This window comes from Siphateles boraxobius, unplaced genomic scaffold (assembly GCF_051911475.1).
Source record: "Siphateles boraxobius isolate OS27281-9 unplaced genomic scaffold, OSU_SipBor_1 49, whole genome shotgun sequence".
NCBI lineage: Eukaryota > Metazoa > Chordata > Actinopteri > Cypriniformes > Leuciscidae > Siphateles > Siphateles boraxobius.
This window is the reverse complement of record NW_027509130.1, coordinates 5,755,357-5,781,675: the sequence shown is the minus strand read 5'-3', so window position 1 is coordinate 5,781,675 and position 26,319 is coordinate 5,755,357. Positions and strand designations below refer to the sequence as shown.

At 37.8% G+C, this 26,319-nt stretch overlaps 1 protein-coding gene and 1 long non-coding RNA gene across 2 annotated transcripts; one reads left to right on the top strand and one right to left on the bottom strand.

Moving 5' to 3' along the window:
* The first annotated feature begins 3,716 nt into the window (after positions 1 to 3,716).
* LOC143711201 (uncharacterized) lies at positions 3,717 to 4,227 on the top strand. Its single transcript, XR_013194781.1, has 2 exons — positions 3,717 to 3,763; positions 3,826 to 4,227. It is a non-coding gene; the product is annotated as an uncharacterized LOC143711201 (long non-coding RNA).
* A 7,901-nt stretch (positions 4,228 to 12,128) lies between these two features.
* On the bottom strand, positions 12,129 to 14,905 carry LOC143710980 (uncharacterized). Its single transcript, XM_077202269.1, has 4 exons — positions 14,741 to 14,905; positions 14,347 to 14,483; positions 13,360 to 13,524; positions 12,129 to 13,288 (listed from the first exon to the last, which is right to left on the bottom strand). Exons 1-4 carry the CDS (start codon positions 14,854 to 14,856, stop codon positions 12,618 to 12,620), a joined length of 1,089 nt encoding a protein of 362 aa, XP_077058384.1. The 5' UTR covers positions 14,857 to 14,905; the 3' UTR covers positions 12,129 to 12,617.
* Between the last annotated feature and the right edge of the window lie 11,414 nt (positions 14,906 to 26,319).

The following is a 26,319-nucleotide window of genomic DNA, read 5'->3' as shown; positions in this document are numbered from 1 at the left end:
AGTCACTAGTAAAGTAATGCATTTTCAACAAAATATCATAAAAGTTACCTTTTAAAATACTTTGTTTCCCCATTTATTGACTGACTCTGAGAAATTGGGAGTAAAGGTGCATTCACGGCATGTTGGAAATATCGTAATTACGAGATTTCAAATTGTAAGAAGCGGTCATGCCCTTGCAGAGCTCATAATTACAGCTTGTAACGTGTGAATTTTCTGAGAACTCCTACTTGTACCACCTGATTTATGTAGATTCATTTAGGCGTTGATAAGTTTTGCCATAGAAATACTAACTCAGAGTCTAATGATGTGAACAGCTCACAGAACATCACGTGTTGTCATCTGGAGACTATAATTACAACATGGTGTGAATGCGGCATGCGTTTTGTGCACTGTGTAAACATGATGGGTAGTTCTAGACTAAATGTGAGCATGCACAAAAATAGATTCAGTATTCCTCAAAATGAATTAACAGTGAAACCAAACTCTCAATATTACACAAACCTGTTATAATTAAATGTTAAATTACACAAATATACTTTATGTATTTAATCTCATTTTTTTAACCAATGTCGATGATCCAATTCAACCATAATAATAAGCAAAAATGACTGTGAAAATGAAAGTTTTGAACTTTCTTCTTCTGTGTCCTATTCTTCTGCAACCCAGAACAGCAGCTGAAAGGTTTGTTTGAGCTGCGCCCTCTAGTGTGCAGGCATGAATTTGCATTTCCTTTTGCAGTTGCACTTTTAGTGTGAAAGGGCCTTTACATTTGCAAAAAATTGAACTTATTTTGTTATTTAAAAACAATCAACTAAGCCCAGGTGAGAAAAAGTAACGCAAATGTAATGTAACAGTAACTTTTTTAGGTAACACAATATTGTAATGCATATATAACACAGTACAATATTGTAATGCATTACTTTTAAAAGTAACTTTCCATAATACTAGTTGGAACTAAACTCTGCAGGGCTGTGGCCCTCCAAGAACTGAGTTTTGCAACACTGATCTGAACATTGACACTGTGTCCGAAATCGAATACGTCCCTAATATATAGTATGCGGATAAACAGAGTACAGTAGGCGAAAAGTCCCCGGATGGCGGGGGATTGTGAAAGCTTTTGCAAAATATGCTGTATTTTTGTAAATCCACTAGGAACTAGTGTCACAGAAACTACATACTTTAAATTTAACTCTTTCCCCATCAGTGTTTTTTTTTCCCTTTCTTCCAGCATTACATTTGGTAGGCTAACATTAGGCAGTTTTGATATATATGCTGTTTAATGTTAATGATCACGTTATTTTATATATGCATCTACTTACATATGATATCGCTTGTTTCTGCTGCTTCTTCGCGTGTGTTTTATTCAGGAGATTCAATACTCTTTCAGAAGAGGCGTCATAGCGCCCCCTACCATATAACAGTGAAAACACGGAAAGCTGGAAAATTATGCAACGACTGGGAACTGTTTTCTCACAAATGAGTTACGATTTAGATATTTATACTGGAAAACAAGATAAAAAAATACTAAGTAAGAAAATCATCTTTTGTAGTGTAGACTCACATTACATCAAAATGACTGCAGGATTTGACCTCTTTCACAATATTCAACGTTAATTCAGTCACAGTCTAACCTGGAATCTGGCCTCTGGACATCCGCAGTGTTGTTAGTATTCTGATGACCCTCGGCGACACCGCGACTCTGGTTACGGGGCCAAGGATCAAGACATGATTGAATTACCTGCTCATCTGGATAAAAAGACACGCTCCCCATCTGCCTTCTTATGTCATCTCTGAATCCGACAGCCAAGATGATGGAGCCAAAATACTCGTTTTTAGATTCTGACATGTGAAGCACTTTGAGCTGCACTATATTTGATTTTAATGAAAAGTATAAAAAACAGTATTATAGTTACAGTATATTACTAGAATATATATGTATATATATATATATATATATATATATATATATATATATATATATATATATATATATATATAATGTTTTATTAATTTTCATGACATTTCCTGACCTATAAAACACTTTTAAAATTAGGTTTCATCACATATTCAGGTTTTTACAGTGTGAATTCTGGTTCAAAGTAAAAATAAATCAGTTGTTTTGTTGATTATTTTAAGTCATGTTGAAAACATTAACTTTGAGAAACACTGTTTTAGATGTTTGCCTTCTGTTTAAACATTCACAATTGGACAGGTTTTATGTGTGAAAGTGGATAGTGAGTTTGAGACTGACCCATAATTACATGAATGTTGATATCAAAAAGACTCTCTTTAGCTTGGCGTTGCAAATGATCACTAACGAACAGATATAAAGCATGAAAAACACTGAGTTCCTGATGCTGTTTTGGGTCAGAGGATGTTGCTCTGTGCTTGATTTGTTTATGTAAATTTTGGCAGTAAAAGTTTTTACACACATAAGCACATTCAGAATCAGAGCCGCTCTAATTGTACCTCAGAGTGCTAATAAATACACGCATGAATAATGCAAACGCTGAGTGAGACAGAATTGGCCGCCGCTCAAAACTCTCCGAATTACAGGATGAGAATGAACGGCCCGTTCGTCCAAAAACAGAGCAGATCTGTGGAAATAGATTCACTTATCTAGTGTTTTAGGAGGATGATGAGACCAAATTATGGTGGTGAGAATCCCTGAGTCATGTTTGGTCGAAAGGCCACGGATAAAGACATTGTGATCATGGGAAACGTGATTTTTCATGATCATTTCAAATCAAACGAGGTTGATTTAATGTAACTGCAAAAGACCATCCAGAATTTGATCTTATTCACTCATATATATAGTTTTAGTTTTAGTTATTACCATAATAACCCCGGTTCCAGATCCAGACTTTCAATCTTAGACTTTGAAAATTCATCATCAAATATAATTAAATTATATTACTATAAAACTATGATAATGTAAGCAAATCATCCCATTGTTACAACACACCAAACCATTTTTATCCCCAAAGTAAATTTTTATTAAAAGTTGTGATTGTTTTATTTTTATTTGTTAGGCTACAGCAGCAAAAACAGCCTGTTTAATAGCAAGGGACGACAACGGTAAGTGTTAAGTGGACTTCAGGGTGAAATAATAGTCAGTATATCTTCAGTATTTCCTTTAAAATATTTTATTGAGTATACTTAGTGTGGTATTAGATGTTTCAGAGTCCGTTTAGATGATCTATTAAAGTCCCCATGAAATCAAAAATGATTTTTTTTGGCTTTTAGAAACTTGGATCAATGATTATGATGACATCACTCTGTACTTCAGCTTCTCCTCAGATTTTCTGTCCAATCAAATGCTCTCTAGAATCTGAAGCTCTGCCCCCTTCATTAAAAATAGACGCTGAAGCTGCGGCTGAAATCAGTCATACTTTCACTATTTTCTACAGGGAGAATGGCACATAGTGCACACTATATAGGGGATAGGGAACAATTCAGACGGTGTAAATATGCTTTCCATGTGATATAAACAAAACGCTATTAGCTATTTAAAAAAGGGGGAGGAGCTGTTCGATATGCCCCGCCCTCTCTCACTGTTTAAGTGGAAATTACGTCAACACATTGAATAATGCTGCATGTTTCAAGGCACTTCAGTGGCCCTTTAACCTCTCTCCGTGTGCTCGTGTGGACCGGCGTGCTCCCTCCTCCCATCACTGCGAGCCGGACTCATTAAGCACAGCAGAAGAAGCTGGATCTGTAGTTCAGACGAGTCTTTGGTGTGTGTGTGTGTGTGTGTGTGTGTGTGTGTGTGTGTGTGTGTGTGTGTGTGTGTGTGTGTGTGTGTGTGTGTGTGTGTAATTTCAGCTGCTCCGGTGGAACACAAATAAACAAGCAGGGAGTGTTGTAAAAAAAAAAGAAGAAGATTTAATTAGCTTGTTAAGATGGGTTTGGAGCGCGCGGACGCGCATTCACTCGCGTTTCCCTTCCAATTACTCTGTCTTTGATGCGTCTTACGACTTTCACCCAGTTAGAAATGTTTGTGTTCTGGTAGTGTTTTCAGCGGCTAGTTTATTTTAAGTGACGTGACGTGAAGACCAAGTAAGGTAACTCATTGTCATGTAGCGTGTTGTCGGGAGGCCTGGGAGAAGTTTAGGAAGGCTCAGTACAATGGAGTGGTTTTCAAAATGCCAGTTGTGGTTTATTTTAGAAGCTGCATTTCACAAGGTGCAGTCCACATAACGTACAAAAAAAAGCAAAGAAACAAAACATTTTAATTAAAGTAAATAAACTTAATGTAACATATACTGGTGGTAAAAACAAAAGAAAAAATGCTGTGAGCAGCAAAACTGGCACTAAACAATGCCAAGTGGCACATCCACAAAAGTGCTCTGATGCACTGATCTCATCAAGGAGATAAACTTTGATTATAGAGGTGTTATTAATTTGATGTGGTTTATTATAATACACCTGTTATCATGCACTCTTCTTAAGGAACACGCAGGGATCAAGAATCAGCGTATGAATCTCAATAATGGTGACATGCTTCATGCTGCAATGCATTCTGGGCACATCATACAAATCTCACCCATGGCTCCCAGAATGCATTGCGGCATGAAGCATTTTCACTGTCTGAGTGTGTCTAATAGATGCAGGATTTCAAAATGTTTAGTTTTAATGTTTATGTTTATGTTTAATACAATGTATTAAAACACTTTAGATTATCTGATTAAAACACAGCTGCATCTCATGCTGGAATATTATCACAGGTCTATTATAATCAATCACGTGAAATAAACAAAATCTATAGTTTCTGGACCAGTCAGTAAATCAGACCATAAATGATGATAGTTTTATCACCATATAGCCAATATCTTCTGGTCACATTTTCTGTTGCTCTTTTTGCCATATCAAACACAGTTACAACAGCCTGATAAAAAATAATATTAGATAAACAAGGGTCAAGAGCCAAACTAAAGCAAACACTGATCACCATAACGGTGAATTCAAACTAAACATTTTTCAACATCCGAACATCGGATAATTCTCACTAAGAACTTATGTAGACCTATGACAGAAATAAAGTCAAACTAAGTAGTAAGTGAGGCTGGTATTGCTGTTTGTGAAGTTTTCCACGTCCAGTGCCTGTTAGGAAACGTCCCACTTAAAACTTTATAGGAATGTTAGGGTATAATGTTCTAACACTGTTATTTTACAGGCTACTCAAAATTCACTATGGTATGTGACAACAGTAAATGTACAAATCAATTATAGGCTACAGATTGAGTAACCAGTTTGTTACAGCAGTTTATCACTATTTCCACCGAAGTGCTCTTATAATGCCTTTTTTTTCACCAAAAACAGTCACAGCTCTTGTATGATTAGCTAATCTCTGAATACTAGGGGTGTAACGGTACACAGAAGTCACAGTTCGGTACGTACCTTGCATTTGGGGTCACAGCTTTTTACAAGTTCGGTGCATTTACATATTTCACCATTAAATTAAGCGAAACTCAGCATATAGGCTACTAGCAATCTCTTGTGTGTCATCTGAACTTCAGTTTTGGGTTGGTGCCTAGATCGTCTTTTCTTCTGCTCTATTTCCTGTCATGGTGGTTAGCAAACAGCATTGCATTACCACACACGCTCCCTTATGGATTGGAGTGTGGATCGCCTGTGACTGACTGTATTCGTCATATGACTGTATACACAACCATGACTGTTCAGGTTCGAATACATGTACCAATAAACCCCTACTGAATACCAGTTTATTTGAATGAGTCAAGTTGCTTAATACTGAATGGTGCTGATACGTAAATATGGGTAGCAATATGTTAATGAGGTCATGTTTTTTTTTGGAAGTCGACCTCAAGATGACCTTGTCCTCCACAATAGACATGATGTTAGTTTTTTATGTTTGAAAAAAGTTGAAAGTTTAAGCATGTCACATAGCACATCAAATGGCTTTTTCCATGATATGATTTTAAATATATGACCTGTCCGATTACCTCGTTCTCTACAGCATCACGTGATGTGAACTTCATACTGTCAGTATAAGTGATAAATCAGTATAAGAGAATGCGGCTAATGCTAACTTTCTTCTAGCGCCCTGTTCCTTGCGTGCCTCTTCTGTCAGCGTTGGCTTCACATGTGCTATTTTCAGCCATTAGGATAACCAGATGGAAATCCGCCCCCTACTCTCAAACACACACCTTTTCAGCGCTTGTCCGCCCAGTTAATATTGAGCTTTTAAAGGCTGACATTTGGCACATTAACTGCCACCAGCGTGTGGTAACCGAGGTGATGTTGTCATGGCTGCGGGTCTGGTGTCTGTGTTAACGTCAACGCTCAAAGTAAAGTGATGTTTTTATAGTCTATTCAGCTGTGTTGATGAAGTGGAGATCAACAGAGACACTTTAACCCAGTGAGTTCTCCGGCGCTTGCTTCTGAGATGTTTCTCCAGCAAAACAACCCCAGAAATCACACATGTGACTCAACATCTCAAACTGTTTTCTGCTAAGATTTCAAAGCCTGTGTTTTAAAGATCTCAAACGTTTCTCATTAAACTCTCAAGAACGTTTATTTTTTCAAGAACGTTTATCTGTTTTTAAAAGAAGTCTGTTTCCTGATCACAAAGGCAGCATTTATGTGATGAAAAATACAGTACAAACAGTAATATTTTGAAATATTATTACCATTTAGACCGAGTATCCGTTAAAATTATTTTTTTTCCTTTGATCAAAGCTACATTTTCAGCATTATTACCATCATTACTCCAGTCTTCAGTGTCACATGATCCTTCAGAAATCATTCTAATTTGACGATTTGATGCTCAAGAAACATTTCTGATTATTATCAGCAGGGCCGGTGTTGTGCCGAATTTCGACCACCTGCCAAATTATTACCCCCTCGTTGAAGTCAGTACCTGATTGACTAATCCTAACCCCACCCCTAATCCTAACCCCTCCCCCACAACTAATCCTAAACCTACCAATGCTAGGGGGGTAGTAATTTGGCGGGGGTCAAAATTCGGCACAACACCGGCCCGTGGCATAGGCGGAATAGGCAAATGCTAGGGGCGCCACTCAATAGGGGCGCCAAAATGGGTGAACGAGTGAATTTTTTTTAGATTTTTTTTTATTAATACTATTTTAAAAACATTAATTCAAAATACTACAAAATAAAGCAAAAAGACTCCACAAAACTTAACTAAGTCCCCCGACTCCGGTCCAGCGCACAAATTGGTAATTTGTTGTGTAGCGTCGCCCCTCGCTGCATCCAATGTAGACAGCATTGCTTTCGTTTGAGGGCACTTAACACACTCAAGCACCCCGTAGAAACGGGCCTGGCAGCTCGTGCCAGGTCTAGACATGATGAAAGTTACCTGATTGTGACGGATGGCCAAATTTACATGACATATTTTAGATTAGCATTATAGTCTGCAATAGATACAGTGCCTAACGCAAGAGAAGAGGATAAAAGGGGATAAAGACAGAGGTAATGTAATGAATGAACAGTTTATCTAATTGCATAGTAGTAAGATATATAATTTAATGGCAGTCATTTTTACCTTAAACTTTAAGCTAACAATTGTTCTGAGTTCTCCAGAGGCCCCAGACAGTGTGATTTGTAACAATCACGTTTTTTTAGACGCATTCACTATCACTTTTATTAATTAATGTTTTACACTAGTTGTGCAGTTTTGAGGGGGATATATGGCATTTTTTTAATTTATTTGCCAAAATTATTAATGATATTTATATATGCTACAGGTTTATTAAAAGTAGCAACGTTTTATGTGAAATTAACATTAAAGAAGACATTTCGGAGTTTCATTCATGGTGAAAACATGAAACGTGCCATAGTTTAGTGGAAGATTGCTGCCATCAACTGCAAAACAAACACTTTTGCTAGCGCTCAATGAATAGTTTGTGCATGAATGACATTTGGACGATGACATCACTGTTTTATCCAGAGTGGCTATATGTACTGAACAAAATTATAGACGCAACAAAACTGTAAAGCTGTAAATCTGCCTTGAAATAATCTATATTGTAAAAAGCGCTATAAAAATAAATGGGACTTGACTTGAATGCTAGGTGTAATGCTCTTGCTATTTGTGTTTAGGCTGTAATGTGTATATATATATATATATATATATATATATATATAGGATAAATAATCATGAACACAATTACAGGGCGAAATGGGCTGTAATGCATGGTAAAATCTTGCCTAGGGGAGCAAATTGGCCAGGGCCGGCCCTGATTATCAGTGTTGAAAACAGTTGTACTGCTTCATATTTACCAGAACACAGTGAATAAAACATTCTTAGTGGGACATAAAAATGGGAGAGAGAGAGAGAGAGAGAGAGAGAGAGAGAGAGAGAGAGAGAGAGAGAGAGAGAGAGAGAGAGGATGAACCCACTTTGTTGTTGGTTTTACAATGCTGTAAAAAATCAATTCTGTATAGACCTGTACTGTAGCAGTTCTTTAAAACCATCTGAAGATTTATTACTGTTTCTTCTTCTTCTTCTTCTGTTTGTAATCAGAAATATATTGTCTACATTAAATAACTCTGCTTTTTCTGGTGAAAGCAGCAGCGATTTATTGTCCAGCTTGATCCTGAAATGTGAGTGAATGTGTTTTCTGTTTGGCGACATGAAAGCACTTTTATCTTTTTCATTCTCTGAACAGGCAGAGGAACATTTGTAAGATAACCAGTGCCTTTCTACGATAAAGTTTAATGAGTTTTTTCAGCTTCTGGTTCATGTGTGAGCAACCGGAGGTCGTCCACAGACGCTGAAGATCTGTCTGCAGGACTCTGGAGAAGATAAGACCACAGACGCGAGCCCATTTGAGATTATCTTGTGCTTTGCAGTTTGAATATCTCATGATGAAATTGCAGTAAAACAGTATAAAAGAGAACATAGTCAAGGTTTGATACTGTAATAATATATTTGATACTGTAATAATATATTGGAGAAACAGATTTGGCAAACGCTCCAGTGTGTATTTGTGTTTGCGCTCTGGAGAGCGTCAAAGGTTTTCTGTTTACAACGTGTGTAGCGTTGAGCAATGAAGCCAATCACAGACATGTCCGTTAATCTTCTGACCAATCAGAGGTGTTTAAGTTTGTCAGAATCCACTCAAATCGAATCCTCCTATTATAACGTCTATGACGTTTTGTAGTATAAATAGAGCAAATCGTGTGTTCACACTGAAAATTTCAAATAACAAACGTCCTCTTTAAATATCCGGTTGATGTACTTAATTAACCTGAAAAAACGAAGTGTGAAATGTTGGACACTACGGCTGAGTCCAAAAACATAGGCAACGACCCAGTGGCGGTTCTAGAGGGGGGGCCGGGGGGGCCCGTGCCCCTGTGACAACAAGCTCGGCCCCCCTTGTGGCCCCCCTAAATGTGGAGTGTGAAATAATTTTTACAAAACTGTTTTTTTTGCTATCGTTGTTCGTTGTATGTGTATTATTTTTTTAATTATTCTATCTTTGTGGATTTGCTTGTTCACGTGACAATTCGCGTCACATTCGCGGGAATCGCGACAGAATAACGTCTGTCTCCTGCACGCGAGAGAGGAGAGAAGGAGAAAGCTGGTAAATGTCAGTTCAGTTGCAAGTTCATTCTTTATGTGCGTATCGGGTGTGCGATGTGTATTGTCTATTATGATATTGTAATCAATGTTTTAACTGTATACGATGCACTGTGAGCTGACATCGCATTTGTCTCTCGTCCTTTCACTGCTGTGTGCGGTTCATAGGTAGGCTATGTCCCCAAATTAGTTTATGTCTTATATTTATATCATATTATGTTCTTATATTAGAATATCAGATCAGCAAGAGGGCCGTTTTCCCGTGCACAATTGCAACTGTGATATTGATGTTATACAACAGTTAAATTAACAATAAGTGAACATTGGGCGTTACTTTTTAGACACAATATTGTCAATATTGTTTGTTTTCCCTTTATTTCGCCGACTAGAATTTCAAAATGAAACCGTAGCAGAGTCTCAATGCAGCAGACAGCGATGATTTATTGACTGAAATCCGCATTTTGAAGGAATCACTTGCTCCTTTCCCGAATGAATCAGCCGTTTGAACGAATCGGTTGAATGAATGACTCCCTCAACTCGCTTATTAAGACAGTGACTTGCCGCCGCCTACTGGCGGTTTTAGTTTTATATTTAAAGTAGCCTACCCTTTAATTAGAAAATTACAATTAGAAATCATTTCATATTTAAATATTGATTTTAAAAAAAATCTCATAGCTTTATTTATGCAATTATAAATGGAAATGTAAATATATTAATGCCACTTCTGTGCCACCTCTAGACTGCACTGCAAAGATGGATTTTGATTAAATTATTTAATTTGACTGGTAACAGTGGTACTGTATAATTATTGTATAATTAAGTATTATTGTATAAATAAGTATAATTACTGTATAATTTGAATGTTAGTATTTGACATAAAAGGTGATTCATAACTCTAAATAAGTTTAGAAAGAATGTCCATATATAGGTGAAAATGCCCCTGGAAATCAATTTAAGGTGGCAAATTAAATTAATAAAAAATTAATTAAAAAATTAATTTCGGTCCCTGCTGTTAACTGACCACTGCATAGAATATTAAAAAATATGAATATCTTTGTAAGTCTGCTGTCAACAACAGGCCTAAACCAGCCATGTCACCAGCACAAAAACACAATCAGTAAAATATCATCTAATTATCAACAAAACATTGAAAATATTGAGATATATTTTTGTCGATATTGCACACCCCTAATGTACGGTATGAATTTTGATTTCTTCAGGTCTTAAAAAGCCTTAAATTTGACTTTGAAAAGTGTGCAGGAACCCTGTAAACGGTTAGACATAGTTACCTAGCAAGTCAGTTATTTTCAGTAAATTAATTAATAAGCTTCTTGGTCCCCATTGCTTTTGCTCTATAGTTCTCACCAAAATGAAGAGAAAGAAGGACATCATGTCAATTACAGTTACTCTGACTAATACTGAATATGTAATGCAAATGTAAAAATATAATGGAAATGCAAATGCATTGTTGAATGATTATAAACATGGTATTTTGCCTGTTAATGCCTGCAGTGCAGTGCAGAAAATGATATGACAACAATAAGGTCTAAATGTAACTGGCCCCTCTAACAGTACAACTGGCCCCAGCTTGGCCCCCCCAGTTGAAATGGTCTAGAACCGCCACTGTTTGGAGGCATGAAGGTACGTCACGAAACTGATATCAGACAGACTTCTGAGGCAGTGTAACGGCCTTTCTCTCAAGAAATGACATCAAAAGTGGAAAACATTTATCAAAAACGTACATTTACACACAAACTGACCACCAACCGCAACTTTCAAATGCCATCTTTCTTTTTTAGCTTAGCTTAACTGTCATGTATAGAAGTTGTGGAGAGCGCAGGATTATGGGATATCAAAGGCAGCGAAGGATACATATTTGCTGCATTCAAAAATCGATCAGGGGACGTATTCACAAAACAATTTCATCTTACTTGCTATGGATAATGTCGACACTTTTACTATGCACACAGTGATTGGCTGATGGGGGAGGAGTCTCTGTCAGTGATTTAATCATAGAAATATTGATCGAACGAGGTATATGTTGCCATATTTAATTAAAGGTTTTAAAATAAAAATGTCATATTCAAATAAGTTTTAAAATGTAGGCTAAGTGTCACTAATTAAACAAGTATATGTTCAGCTAATTGTCAGCCTCTTACATCTCTGCGTCTCGAGAGATTGCAGAATTAAAGTTTTAGATGTTTTATAAACAAAGCTCGGGAAGAGCAAATTCAAATTATCTATGCAATCAGCTCCAGAGGATTGAAGCCTTCACACACACATATATATACTGTATATATATATATATATATATATATATATATATGTATATGTATATATACACACACACAGCTGACTCACCTAGTTACTTCGACAGTTTTCTGCATCCCTCCGGCATCCCGACTCCTCAATCTCCGATGGTTCCTATCCCAGCCAGGGATCCCATATATGTTATCAGCATATAGGATTTCAGGGATACCATTCATATCTGCCACTATTTGCACTAAATATAAATAGCATCTAAAAATAATTTACACTTAGAGCAAATAAAATACTGCTATTTTCAATTTATATATTTATTTATATACAGTGGATTTATTCAGGTTATGTTGTAAATGGTAAAAGAATATTTAAAACTGTCTAGTATTTGAATGTGTTTTATATTTCCACTTTTTGAACAATATGAGTTGCAGACTTCTGCACTTTAAAAATGCAAATAAACTTCAGTAAAAAAAAAGAATTAATTGCAGTCATGCCTTCTGGTGTGAGTCTTTTTTGCATGAACTTTACAGGAACATCCAAACAATCATCTGCTATCACAAGACATAGAATCTGACACGAAGTAAAAAATATGACTTTTTTTTAAAAATTTGTTCAAAATGTACTTTGTACAAAACATCGCAAGACTATTCTTTGTCACGTAAACAAAAAATATAATCCAAATGGCACTTGTGCAACATCAAAACATAGTTATACATATAACACGCATTACAGTTTCTCTTAAGATCTCCAAATAAGTTACATACACAACATTTGCCCAACTTAACGATTACAATTTGTCCAGCAATTTTGTCATCAGAGTCTCGAAACCCTGCTGAGCAGACCTTAGTTGTGCTAGAGTCTCCTCATGACGCCGCTGACATGCTTCTTCCGAGTCCTGCAAAAACTGCATCAGTTCACAGTCAACTCTTTGACGCTTTAGAGGTGGTGTTGCTGGGGAAGTTGGCATAGTCAATGCAGTGTCACTGCTACACTCTCCTAATGCTTCAGGTCTGCGCACCTTTAGACCAACTGATGTCCCGACGACAGGAAAAAACACTTCTTGCTGCCTTTCCAGAAGAGCATCCATTTCCGAATAAAACTTGAAACGGATACTCCCCTTTTCTCTAGGTTTATTGCTATCTTTTATTTTTTTGTAGGCCTCTATAAGTGTATTCCACTTCCTGGCCACCTTGTCAGGGCAGAAAGACTGCAAGAAATGGCTGGACAACTTATCCGCAGCATCTCTCCACAGATGCTTTTTACTGCGCATTGCAGATTTAAGACGTGCGTTCAGCTCTTCCAGAGTTTTCGGGAGACCCTCACCTTCTCTCTCGATGTGCTGCCGCATAAGGTTGATCAAAAACAAAGTTTGCTCTTTGTTGAAGCCATCATTTGCTGGCAGCGGAATGAGTGATGGCAATGTGTTGGATGCAGCATCACTGTTCTCCTGTTGGCTTTCTAAAACACGGGAAAAAAGCAACAGGTTAGCAAGCACGACATTACTAACATTGTCATTATTGTTATCTAACCTTTTAGGGTATTCAAGTCTTCTGCTTCAACCATGTTTATCATGATTGTCATGTCCTCATTCATGTAGTATGTGGTGGGATCTGTTGCCGTCTGGTACAAGGGACCGGTGAATGCAGTGCTCCTCTCGGGATCCTTGAACATGTTCACGTTGTTGTCCAAATATACTAGAAAAATGCAAACACTGTTAAAAGGATAGGATTTTTTTTGTCATAATTTAATCTCTCTCATGTTGTTCCACACCTTTATGAGCTAATTTCTTCTGTTGAACACAAAAAGACGACATTTTGAAGAATGTTGCTAAGTTGATGGACCCCATTGACCCCATTCCTGAAGGCAATGGGTGCCGCAACTGTTTACAAATTCTTCAAAATGTCTTCTTTTTGTGTTCAGCCAAAGAAAGAAACTCATACAGGTTTGGAACAGGTTTGGTGAGAAAGTAACGACAACATTTTTATTTTTGGGTGAACTATCCCTTTAACATCACATTTGTAATGCTTTGGGAATTGGGTTATTCATTTATATGAATAAACATGAACAAACAGGTCTCCATGTTCAAAAAGTCATCTACAGATAAACTGTGCACACTTTCAAAACCTCATTTTATCAGCCAATAAACAGATAATAATACTCAGAAAACTTCGACAGTTAGAACCGACTCAGTCGCTTCTTTCTGAGGGGAATTATTTCGAACCGGTTCTTTGATTCAATAACCCGTCTGGAAATGCTTATTGGCTCTGCGTAAGGAGCGTGCTTGCGTCATCAACCCAGAACTAAAGTTCGATTCCGTGAGATCCAGTTCGAAAAACTATTAGTTTTGAAGTCGAACGAATCACTTTGAAGTCGAACTAGAATCACGGCACAGAAAATGCCGAAGTATCATCATGTCCACAGACAGAGTTTGGATAGTAAGTTGCTCTGTGCACCACTAGCTTGAGACACAGACAAACAGAAGCGCTAATTAACATTGTATTCCTAGTTTCACTGACTGTTGATGCGCTGAGCAGCCATTTTGCTTTCTGAAGTCGGGGTTGTTGTTGTTTCTGCGGTTTCTCCGAGTTCCCCATCAGCCTCATTCTTCAGGATCAGTCGCTGTGTTGATCGCAACACAGAGGATATCAGTACCCTAAGTCAGAGAAAAGCTATCTTTAAGTAAAGAATACAGTCATTGTATCGTTACTGATTTGAAGGGATTTGCAACACAAAGTTCAAAATGAGTTATCATCTTGTTTAAGCACATTTCATATAAAATACGGTGTATATATCTCATGTTGCAGACTAAAATAACATCGGAATTATCAGCACGAGCCTCCACCCTTTGAGTGCTGGTTACAAAACGACCGATTAAAATGCCGTTTTGAAATGCACCGAAAAACAGCCCACCTTCTGCGCCTCCTTTCTTCTTCCGTGATGTTTTTCACGTGGACTTCGTATTTGTTCTGTAGTTGTTTGTATTGCGACACTGGAAGCACAACAAAGCTTTCCTTGGACGCCTCCATGTTGGTTTTTCCGACTTGTGTTCCGTCAACTCGAGTGTGACATAATTCCCAGCTACGACTTCCTACTTCCGAGATAAATGTAGCTCTGCGTTAACCCCTTCACACCTGTTTTATGTCCTTCACACCTGAATTTTGTCCACTGAGCAATTTTTTAATCTACTTGATTCTGGCTCTTCTCCAGTGTAGAAATTAATCAGTAATCATCTTTAAAAAAAAAACATTTTTTATTAGATTTTTTTGTTACAATGGACAACATGATTGAAGAAACATAAAAAAATATCATATTTTTGGGGGTGAGAGAGAGAGACAGAGAGTGTGCGCGTGTTCAAAAATCATGTTCAATCATTTCACAATCACTTGCTGTTTTTCACTAAAATTAATGAAAAACTGACAGTTAATGGTCACAACATAATAATTAATAAACATTAATATTCATAAAAATAACATAGTAATTTCTTTGTATTTTAGCTTTGGAATGCTTTAAAAAAATCAAAAACTGGCACACAACTAACATTAAACATAAACAAATGTGCTAACTAATGTGATGAATTATCACTTACAATTTTTACCATCTTTTTGTGACCGGCACCCAAATTTTAGCATGCTATTGTCTGAGATGTTCATTTGGAATGTGTTGTAAGTCACTTTGGGTAAAAGTGTCTGCTTAATGGCTAAAAGTGTTGCATACATTATGTAATTTCACCTGCAAAGAAGATTGAAATTGTATTTTGCTTAAAGCCTACAGTGTAAAAAAAAAAAAAAAAAAACAATCCGGCAGCTGTGGTTGCGAGAACTTTACCGTAAAAAATACGGTAGCAAAATTTTAGGTTTTTCTGACTTAACTTAAATCAGTGGGTGAATTAACATTATATCAGATATTGAAATTTTTTTTTTTACTGTAAATTTAAGTACTATATCTGTTTTGTACCACCGTAATACACTGCCAACCACCAACCAGTGGTGATGAGTCACATGATGATTTAAAGCTCATCACAAGCAGCTTTTCCACTAGATATTACTAAAAAGATTCACAGTGTCATTCACACAAACACTAAACACACATGACATTTAAAAAATGCAATAAATATTAATTTAACAACATTAAATGTAACCTAAAACCCTAATGTACATAACTGATTAGAAAAAAAGTAAGATAAACTATGAAGAAGTTATTTCAACAAAAATACATAAAATGTGAAGTGTCACGCAGGGAATACTGGGAATGCCAATTTACAGTTTTTGACTGTATATTATACAATGCTTGTTCCTTTTCACTTTCAAAAACTGTAATTAAATTAAATGTACGGTTAGATCTATCACAGTTATTCACCGTATATATAGTACGGAAACTTTCTGTTTACCAATTAATTTTCACCATATCATTTTTTACAGTCTTTTACCGTCAGGTCATTTTTTACAGTGTATTTTTAAACCCTTTTAGATTTGTCTTTGTATTGATTTGTCCCCCTTGTTTTGTGAGGTTTTCCTAAAAATGTATATTGAGATTTTATTTTACATTTTATTATATTTTAAACTTTCTTGCCATGAAAATAGGCTTTTCGTCAAACCGCAAACAATGATCCAATTCTGTGTTCTATCGATTCCTAAAACTCTTGGCAGCCGATCACGCAAGTCAGAAAGTAGATTAGTAGTTAAAATCATGGTTGATTTTTCTTCTGGTTCATTCCTACTCTTCAAAAAGGAAAGTCAAGTTGAGCGATTAGCATTGTGGTATACAGGTATTATTTACATGACAACTGAAGTCGGCATAAAAAGGATGTTGCGCTCGTCTTTTCTTCTCTATTGCGTTGTATATTCGAGTGAAATGACTTCTGGAATAAGAAGAAATGTAGGCGGGGCTTGATTTTTATTCATGAGGAATTGATTGGATGATTGTGGTTTGTTATTGGCTGATCTCATGTGATTGACAGGTTGCCCCGCCCTCGTGGGGGGAGGGGAAGTTATTGTGATTAAAGTCCCTGTAAAGTCAAACTGAAGTATGTGTTCTGAGTTTGTCATATCACAGAAAAATTTGTTATTAGACACCCAGCCAAATTTGAATGATAAAAAAGCCGGCAAGTACATAAAATAAGCTATCAAAATCTTGAAAAAATGAGCAGTAGTCTCTGCTCTCAAACGCTGGGGGCGTGTCCGCTGGCTGCGCTGAAGCCACGCCCACTCGCGGTAAAGCTGTCATTGCCACACTCAACTGTCACGACCCGATACAGCCGGAATGGATGCTCCTAGCAGCTTATTAGGTTAATTATAACATAAGCGCACAAGGCAACTTACACTCATTGGTGGGCACGCACTGCCGATGATGGCACCAGTTGTCGGCGCGACGGGAGGATAAAGGCCGAGGTGGGAGATAGTCGTTCGGCCCCATTCACCAGTAACAGCGGATTGTCAATGAATCCCAGTTGTCTCCAACGAAAGTTTATAAAACTATCCCGTGTAAAATGATCACTACAGAGGCGGGTTTTGGTGGTGATCCTCAGCTCTCTATCAAAGTGGCTCTTCACAAAATTAATCCACCTCTTCTTGATGTGATCGTATTTTGTAAATTTAAATAAGGACACCGATCTGTTGTGTAAGTGATCGCATCCAGGTAGTATGCATTTCCGTGACAAAGACATAGCTAACTAGCAAACTGTAAGCTGTAGTAACTAATAATACTGACAGTAACTCGCGATTGAGCGGCAAACTGATGCGAATGGCTCTATTTATATTGTTAGGGGAGCGGTCAGCCTCAGGGGCTCCAGTGCGTCATCAGGTAGGGGCGGGGCCAGGAGCTCAGGCACTCCAGTGCGTCATCGAGTACCCTTTTAGCCCCGCCCAAAAAATCCGGAAAATAGCAATGGTGAAAAACTGTTTAACGGTCTAACTCCACAATTCAGTACTTCACAGTTCACAGTCTTTGTAATGTGTTTTAGCAATACATTTCTAACATTTATAATGTTTTTAGATTTTTTTTTTTTAAATTGCCTTTACAGGGACTTTAAAGATTACGACGGCACAACAATTTAAAAAATAATAATGTGTAACAATAAATTATTTCGATAAAAAATAAGAATAGTCTGTTTTGATTTCATAGTGACTTTAAGCACATTTCCTTCCAGTTGGGGCTGTAATAGCCTTTGAGTGAAGTAGAGTAACGTCACGAGTTTGAGGAATAATGTGGGAATCATCAGATGCCAGCTTCTGTCGCTGTAGACACATGACAGACCGACTGCAGAAACGTGTGGGAGTTTCAGCTCCCGTGAGATGTAACCTGTGAATTCATGCAGACTCCTGTGGGATGCTGATGATGAGACGTTTGCGCTGCCGATGTGGCTTTAGTGAGGGATCGGGGATCTGGACTGACACAACAGAGTTGACTTTATATCAACTGCAGAATGTGAGCTGTAAACTTTACTGTAACCTGAACCTCTGTGCCCACGAGCAAAGCATTTCACTTGATTTAAGAATCTGTATTTATTCCCATAACACAAACCCCGACCTGAAAAAATGTGTTAACATGACTTTCACACAAAATTGCCATTAGATGACATGTTAACCCTTTTTAAGAAATCAAATTGGCTGTACAATTAATTTCTATTATTATTATTACTATCTAATTAACATTTTTTTTAAAATCTTGCCTAGTTGATTATTGTACAACTTAAATAATGTTGAAATCGGTTAAATTATGAAACACACACACACTATATATACACAAATAAATCTATTAATCAAAGTCAGAGTCAAATTTATTTATAAAGCACATCTAAAACAAATTCTGCTGACCAAAGTGCTGTACATATGGAATCAGTTGATCAGAATAAAATAACAAATAATAAATACAATAGAATATAGAACATAAAGTAGTGGAACGGCCGATGTAACCTGCTTATTCAGTGTATAAAGTTATAGAGAACAGGTGTGTTTTTAGCCTGCATTTAAACTGATCTATGGATTGTGCAGATCTAACATGAAGTAGTAGGCTATTCCACAGTCGTGGTCCTACCACTGAAAAGGCTCTGTCCCCTCGAGTGGTGAGCCTAGTTTTAGGGACAGTCAAAAGGACCTGGTCTGCTGACCTTAATGCTCTGGCAGGAGCATAAGGGTACAGCATGTCAGAAAGATAAGGTGGTGCAGTGTTAGTCAAACATTTAAAAACTATTAACAAAATTTTAAAATGCACTCTATAAGATACAGGGAGCCAGTGTAATGAGGCCAGCACGGGGGTGATATGATCCCTTTTTCTTTTCCCTGTCAGCAGCCGGGCAGCCGCATTTTGTACCCCCTGGAGGCGGCGAAGAGAGCGACGTTCGAGTCCGCAGTACAGCGAATTACAGTAGTCCAGCCGCGATGTCACAAAGGCATGGACTGCTCTCTCCAGATCCAGGCTTGATTTTACTAAGTAGTCTTAAATGATAAAAGCTGCTTTTCACCACTGCACTGACCTGTTTGTCAAACTTAAAACCACAGTCAAGAAGCACTCCTGGATTTTTTGTGCTTGGGCGAGAGAATGAAGCTAATGCCCCAATGGCACTGTCCCAGCCCTTCAGACAGTCTGTTTGCCCAGAGACCACAATTTCAGTTTTGCTTTTATTAAGGCTTAAAAAGTTTGAGTCCATCCAGGACACCACCTCCTTAAGACAGTCCTGTCGAGTTTTGACTTCAGAAAAGTCATTTGTGCTCAGTATCATCCGCAAAACAATGAAATGCCACATTGTGCTTCTTAAAAATGGACCCAAGCGGAAGCATGTACAGTGCAAATAAAACAGGGCTTAAAATTGCACCCTGAGGCAGGCCGAAAGTTAGTGGCATTATTGAAGAGGAGTACTCGCCGAGGTGAACCTTAGAAGCTTCTGTTGGATAAAAATGATTTAAACCACTGAAGGGCAGTACCCTTAATGCCCGATAATGCTCTAGATGAGATAAAAGTGTGGCATGGTCTACAGTGTCGAATGCGGCTGTTAAATCTAAAAGCACCAGAACAGTAGCCTAGAAATCTAGACGCACCCTAGCTGCAGCAAAAATTATTTTGCAGAAAGGGTGGTCTATCAACTCTCCATAGACTTTTGAGCTGGAAAAACCAAACTCTGGTCAGGCCAATCACATCGTGTATAGAGTTGGTGGGCGGGCTTAACATAATGACGGCAGAGTTGTGACGGTTCCGCGCATAGTTCCGCGTGATTTCCCTGCAACTTGAAAACAAAGAAGATGCTGCTGGCGAACAGCAGTCTTTCGAATCGGCTTTGGCCGTGACTCTGGATGACTTGGAGTTAAGAGAACATCACTAAGTCATTCTTAAAAAAGGAAGATGTGTTCGGCGTTTTGACGACCGGATACGGCAAAAGTTTAATATATCAACTAGCTCCGCTGGTGGAAAAACGCATGGGACTCACTCAGCCACAGCCGTCCGTTGCTCTGGTTGGTTGTAGCGCTGTCCTATTGCGTGCAGAGGGAATTTGAAAGACAACTGTTCCCGCGGGGTTCCCTATCCCGCCCCTCGGATTGAGGTATGCCAATTGTGAGTTCCCAGACCTAACATCTTGATAGGTCTGGCTTGCCAGGCTACCAGAACAGTAGATTTGCCTGAATCAGCAGCTAAAAACAAATAATTTAAAACTTTTAAGAGGGCTGTTTCTGTGCTATGCCGGGGTTTAAAGCCAGATTGGAATAATTCAGTGATTCCATTCTCATCAAGGTGAGACTGTAGTTGGTCATATACAACTTTCTCCACAATCTTAGACAGGAATGGGAGTTTAGAAATAGGTCTAAAATTTGATAACACTGTGGGATCAAGGTTTGTTTGTTTCAACAGGGGCCGGATCACAACATGTTTGAAGGCAGCCGGGAAGCAGCCAGACAACAGTGAAGAACTAATAAAATACAAAATGAGAGGTCCGGGGTGAGTTGTCGGGAATACCTCTTTAAGGAGTCGTGGCGGGATAGTGTCAAGTGGACAGTTTGAGGGCCTCAGCTATTGTACAACTTTAGTTAAAAAAGACAGAGACACCGTCTAAAAGTGATCAAACACAACAGCACATGTAGAGAGTATCTGAGGCTCAGACACACGAGGAGTAAGAGAGGACCTCACAGCACACACCTTCTCATAAAAGAACAAAATAAATTTGTCACATGATTCGGTTGATGATTCAACGTCAGCGCAATCACAAGGGTTTAAGATGGAATTTAACATTTTAAAAATAAACCGTGGCTTATGGCTGTTACTGGAAACAAGACTAGATAAAAACTGAATTTTTGCAGCTTTAACTGCTTTCTGGTATTCCGCCAGACTGTTTCTTAATATTTCATAGGACACTTGCAGACGCTTTTTCCATTTCCTCTCAGCGCGTCTACACGCACGTCTGTATGCGCGCGTGGTTTCATTCAGCCATGGCTCGGATGCTGGTTTAGGCTTTTTACTTCCCAGTGGAGCTATTATATCCAGCAGATCCGAGCACGTCGAGTTAAAAACACCAAGCCATTGATCAACATTTAAATCGTCAGGGTGACTCATGTGAGGCAATGAGTCATTAAAAGCAACTGAAAAGTGCGAGGCAGTCTGGCTGTTCAGCTTGCGCACCCGGCGCGCTGGTGCGCACGGTTTGTCCAAAGAGCCAGGCAATGTAACAGAGAACAGCACAGCATAGTGTTCCGAGATGCCAGTGTTGCAGATTTCCTGTATGTTTACACTTAATCCAAAGGACAGCACGATATCCAATGTATGTCCCTTCTCGTGTGAGGCCCCAACCACCCATTGAGTAGGATTAAAAGAATCAGCCATATTAAGAAAATCCTTAGCCAACTGGTTCGATTCACAGCACACATGGACATTCATATTCCCGGCTATTAAAAAGTGATCATATAGCTATAAATTGCATCCGACATACACAAATGTATACACACACACACACACACACACACACACACACACACACACACACACACACACACACACACACACACACACACACACACACACACACACACACACACACACACACACACACATACACACAGCCTATATTTATATGTAAAAAAATATATCTTGCACAGCATCTGTTGTTGGAATTTTTTGAAAGTTGAAAAAGGTTTAAAAGTTTATTAACACTTTACAATAAGGTTTCATTTATTAACATTCATTAACTACATTAGTTAACATTAACATGAACTAACAACTAACAATGAACAATACTTCTACAGCATGTATTAATAAAATAGATCTTATTTTTAAAGTGTCACCAATTAAACATTTTTGGGTGCGTCATAAATGTTTGGGACGCCATGAGCGTATATGTAAATAATGAAATTTTAACTAGTGCATATTTAAAAACTCCCAGTTTTTGTTTCATTTTGCTTTACAGTAACCAATCACATAGGTGTGTGTCGATTACACTATCATTCTTGACTGCATTGAGTCCGAAGATCCTAAAATTCTCAGTTCACTCTGGCAAATCTAAGACTCTTTGATGCAAACTTAAACCTCATATGTCTTGTAGTGTGTGCTTCATTTAACCCTTTGAGTAGGCATTCAGAAGTCACTTTTCAACTCTTTAAGAAATGTATTCCCAGAAGATCACAGCGACATGTTTCCGTCCCGTGAACGAGTGCGTGTGAATGCTGAATCTAATGAAATATGAGTTGGATGCTCTACCTGCCGTTCATAAATTATTCATAATGACTCGATGTCTGAGTGTTCAGGTCAATGGACAGAGTAACGTGCGTCTCACAATTACTCCGTTGTGTGTCTGATGAACCTCGTCTCTGCTCGCAGTCTTCATCACTCTTCCGTTTGATGGCCTGTGCTAAATATATCTCTGCCTTTGCTTCTACAGTATAGTATAGAGTTTCTCTGTCTCTCAGTGGGTCTGACAACTGTTTCCTGTCGTGTGTGTGTGTGTGTGTGTGTCGATCAATGATCCGGTCACCTGTGGCGATCTGTGACAGAACACACAGCATAGAGCGAGAGGAAGATGGACGGTAACGAAGGGAAAGAGACCGAAGAGGTTGCAGTAACCAAACATCTACTGTTTTTATTTTGTTTTGTTTTTTTACCAAGTTTGAAAAACACTGTTGGATAATCTGCAATGCATTCAGTCATTCTGACAGATAAAGTATCGGCTCTGTTAGAAAAATTCCCACAATCAAGTGATTTCATCTTTTTGAGTTGTTTTCTAGTAAATATCTCAAAATCCTTGAAAACATAGGCGTATACTTGAGAAGCAACTCTGCATGAGATATAATTAAGGCTTGTTTCAATGTTATTTCAGTTTCATTGACATTATACATTTTTAAAAAATATATTTTGAGTGGCCTTTATGGCTAACTAATTTGAGTTTAAGTTTTAGTATTTAGTATTTTTGTAATTTGCATTAATGTCTATATAGTTTTTAATCATGTTTATTTCAGTTTTAGTTATTTTAGTAGGGTCGAAATCAAGTTGAACTAAATTAAAATGCTGATCTTGCAACTAGTTAAATTAACTTAATTTTTAAAAAATATTTTACATCATTATATTTCAGTTAACTTTTAAACTTTACACCCTTATTGCCTAATTTAGTATACGCTGTTCTATGAATATGCAAATGAGCCCCGACTCCACTCACTCACAGCAGCTCAGAGATCCACTCGTTGACAATCACATGTTGATCTGATTTGTTACAAGGTTGTTGACGTCAGAATCGCCAGCGATTTTATACCGTGTTTTTGAGACTGTCTTTGGTTCACTGCAGCTTTAAGCAGAAAATACTCAGCAATGGTGTCGACTTATGAATTTACACATGGTTTATCTTAAAGCATATTAAAAACACCACATAGACGTATAAACAACATTAAAAGCTGGATTTTCACCTCAGGGGGTCTTTAAGAATATTGGGATCTTTGACTTTTGATTGCAGACTTTTGTATCTTGGCAAACCTGAGCACAGTTTTAGACATTGTTGAGATCTCCTTTTTTAATCATTCAAAGTAGGTGTTGATATGTAAATGTCCGCTGTTATACGTTAATGAGAGAGCCATTTTTGCAGTTTAGTATCAGTAAATATTCAAGATTGACCGGAGATGAAGTTGTATTTCCTCGATAAGTTCAAAACAAGTAAGTAAAATCTTTATTATGACCAGTCAATCAGATCATCCTTCCAGCAATGCTGTTTTTCCTCCTCGTTCAGTTGAACGTCCAAGGCTGGACTGTCTGATCGCTCTTCCTTTACCTGTTTTCCTTTTCTCAAATCCACCGAGGGTTTCACAGGTGCGCTGCCTTTACGAAAGACAAATAAAGGTGAAATAAAAAAGAGACTGTGGAGTGATTGAACGAGACGCGGAGGTCAGAGAAGAGAGACGGACGCCTTTGCTTGCGCTCCTGATGCGGTAATGATGCCGAGTTTGAGTCGGCGCTTTGAACACGCAGACTTACCCCTCACAAACTAAAGCACATGCTGCTCCTGAGAGAGAAACGGAAGAAGGAGGAGAGAGAGAGAGAGAGAGAGAGCATGAAAGGGAAAGATGTAGAGCTGTGGGCTCCCCGGGGACCCCTGGAGAACAGGCTTCATCCTTCACACGAGTCAGATTCAGTCACTATGGAAACCCCTTGTTATTTCATTTGCTGGAAGACGCCGCCACCGCAGTCGATGAGTGTGTGTGGAGGGAAAACACTGATGTGGACCGATCGGACCCTCGTCCTGATTAAACCCAGAGCAGATGTTTCTGAGAAGGCTTTCGCGATATAACTTTCGGTCATAACGTCTTTGTGGTGCTCAGTGTTGGGAAAGCAGCTTTGAAACTACTTTCTCATGTTGCAGAAAGTCTGTTGTCAACATTATTAGTTCTCATGTACAGTTATGCTCTGCTCTAAAATATTTTGTTGGAGAAATTGGGTCAACATCATATTTGCTGAATGAAATCCAATTGTTTCTTCCTAATTGTGTTGTGCTGATTCCAAAAATAGTGTTGTTTTGCTCTAGAAAAATATAATTTATTATTCGTAGTGTTTTTGCTATTTGATAACCAATGTGTGAGGTGAAGACGTCTTGTATTATTCCTTAAAAACTGACAGAAAAACATGATTCTTGTCTTCCTCGGAGCCGGGTTACAACTGTCTGTTTAATTCTCAGCTGATTTTTACATGGATGACATTATTTTATGCTTAATTCTGATTTCAAGAAAATGCAAACATAACCAGATGGGTTTTTTGTTGTTGTTGTTGCTAAATCTGTGGGTGTTTTACATCCAGACAGCGACAGAAAAAGACTTTTAAAATTAAAAGGAGTATTTGAGCATATTTTTCCACTTCTTTGTAGATTGTAAATTAAATGATTTTGACATTTGACTGCTTTTGTTAATTTCATAAGTGCATGATACACATATCATTTGAAAAATATTCATCCTTATTCTGTGAAAAATTATGTGATGGAAAGCTATAAATAATATTTTTGAACTTGGCATCATGAAATTACCAAATTTAGTTTTTTTTGCAAAATGCAAAATTTTCAAAATGCTGTTTCAATAATAGCGTGGATTAATTTGTATTTGGACGCACAGAAGTTTTCACAAAAAATTGGTCTAATTCACAACGTGTGTACGCACATTCATTTTTCTTAACCTCACTCCAATGATAATGATCTGAAGTGTCCTTAGTGAGGGAATGCAGGCTCAACATATCAATTTGCATAAACCACACCCACTCCCCATATAAGGGCTTCCTCACAACCTTACAGCCTTATTAGTTGGCTAGAAATTGGATCTCATTTTCATATTTGGACGCACAATATAGAAATTCTCACCTAAATTCACGTGTGTTTGCACTAACATAACCTTGTTCTAATTTTAATGTGCACATCTGTATACAATAAAATCTCACAGTTCAAAATGTAACTCTGCTTTTCTTACTCTTTCACGTTTGATGAAATAAATTTAAGTTGAAATATATGTATGTGGTTTTTGCGTATGTGTGGTTTCTGTTATATATATTTTTCATAAATGTAGGCTATATATAACCACATGCTTAGTGAAAGAGACACATTGTTCTTTTGTAAATGCATTTTTTTAACTTTTATCCAGTAATCCCATGCAATCTATAAGGACATGGTTAGGTTGATGAAGTTCACTGCAGTGGGAACCCTGTGTTTCCTCCTCGTCACCTTCAAAAGCAGCAGAACAAACTCTTCCTCTGGCTTACTTACCGCGGTGAAATGAGGTAAAGCTCAGATCTCGCTGTTCTGTCGAGTATCAGCAGATTAAAACAGCAAACGCAGAAACCTGTGTGTCTGCTTCTGCTTTCAGTTGAAGGTGCGAGTTTGTCTAGAAAGTTTGAGACATTGACACGGTTACTTTGTGCTTCTTAAAACTCTTCCAAATGTTTCACGTCAAAGAAAATTTGAAAGTGTTTTTAGTGCTGAAATGATGGTTTTATCTGACAGCTGGTGAAATAATTTCAGCAAAAAACAGAGGTTCCTCAGCCCATAGCAGTGGTTT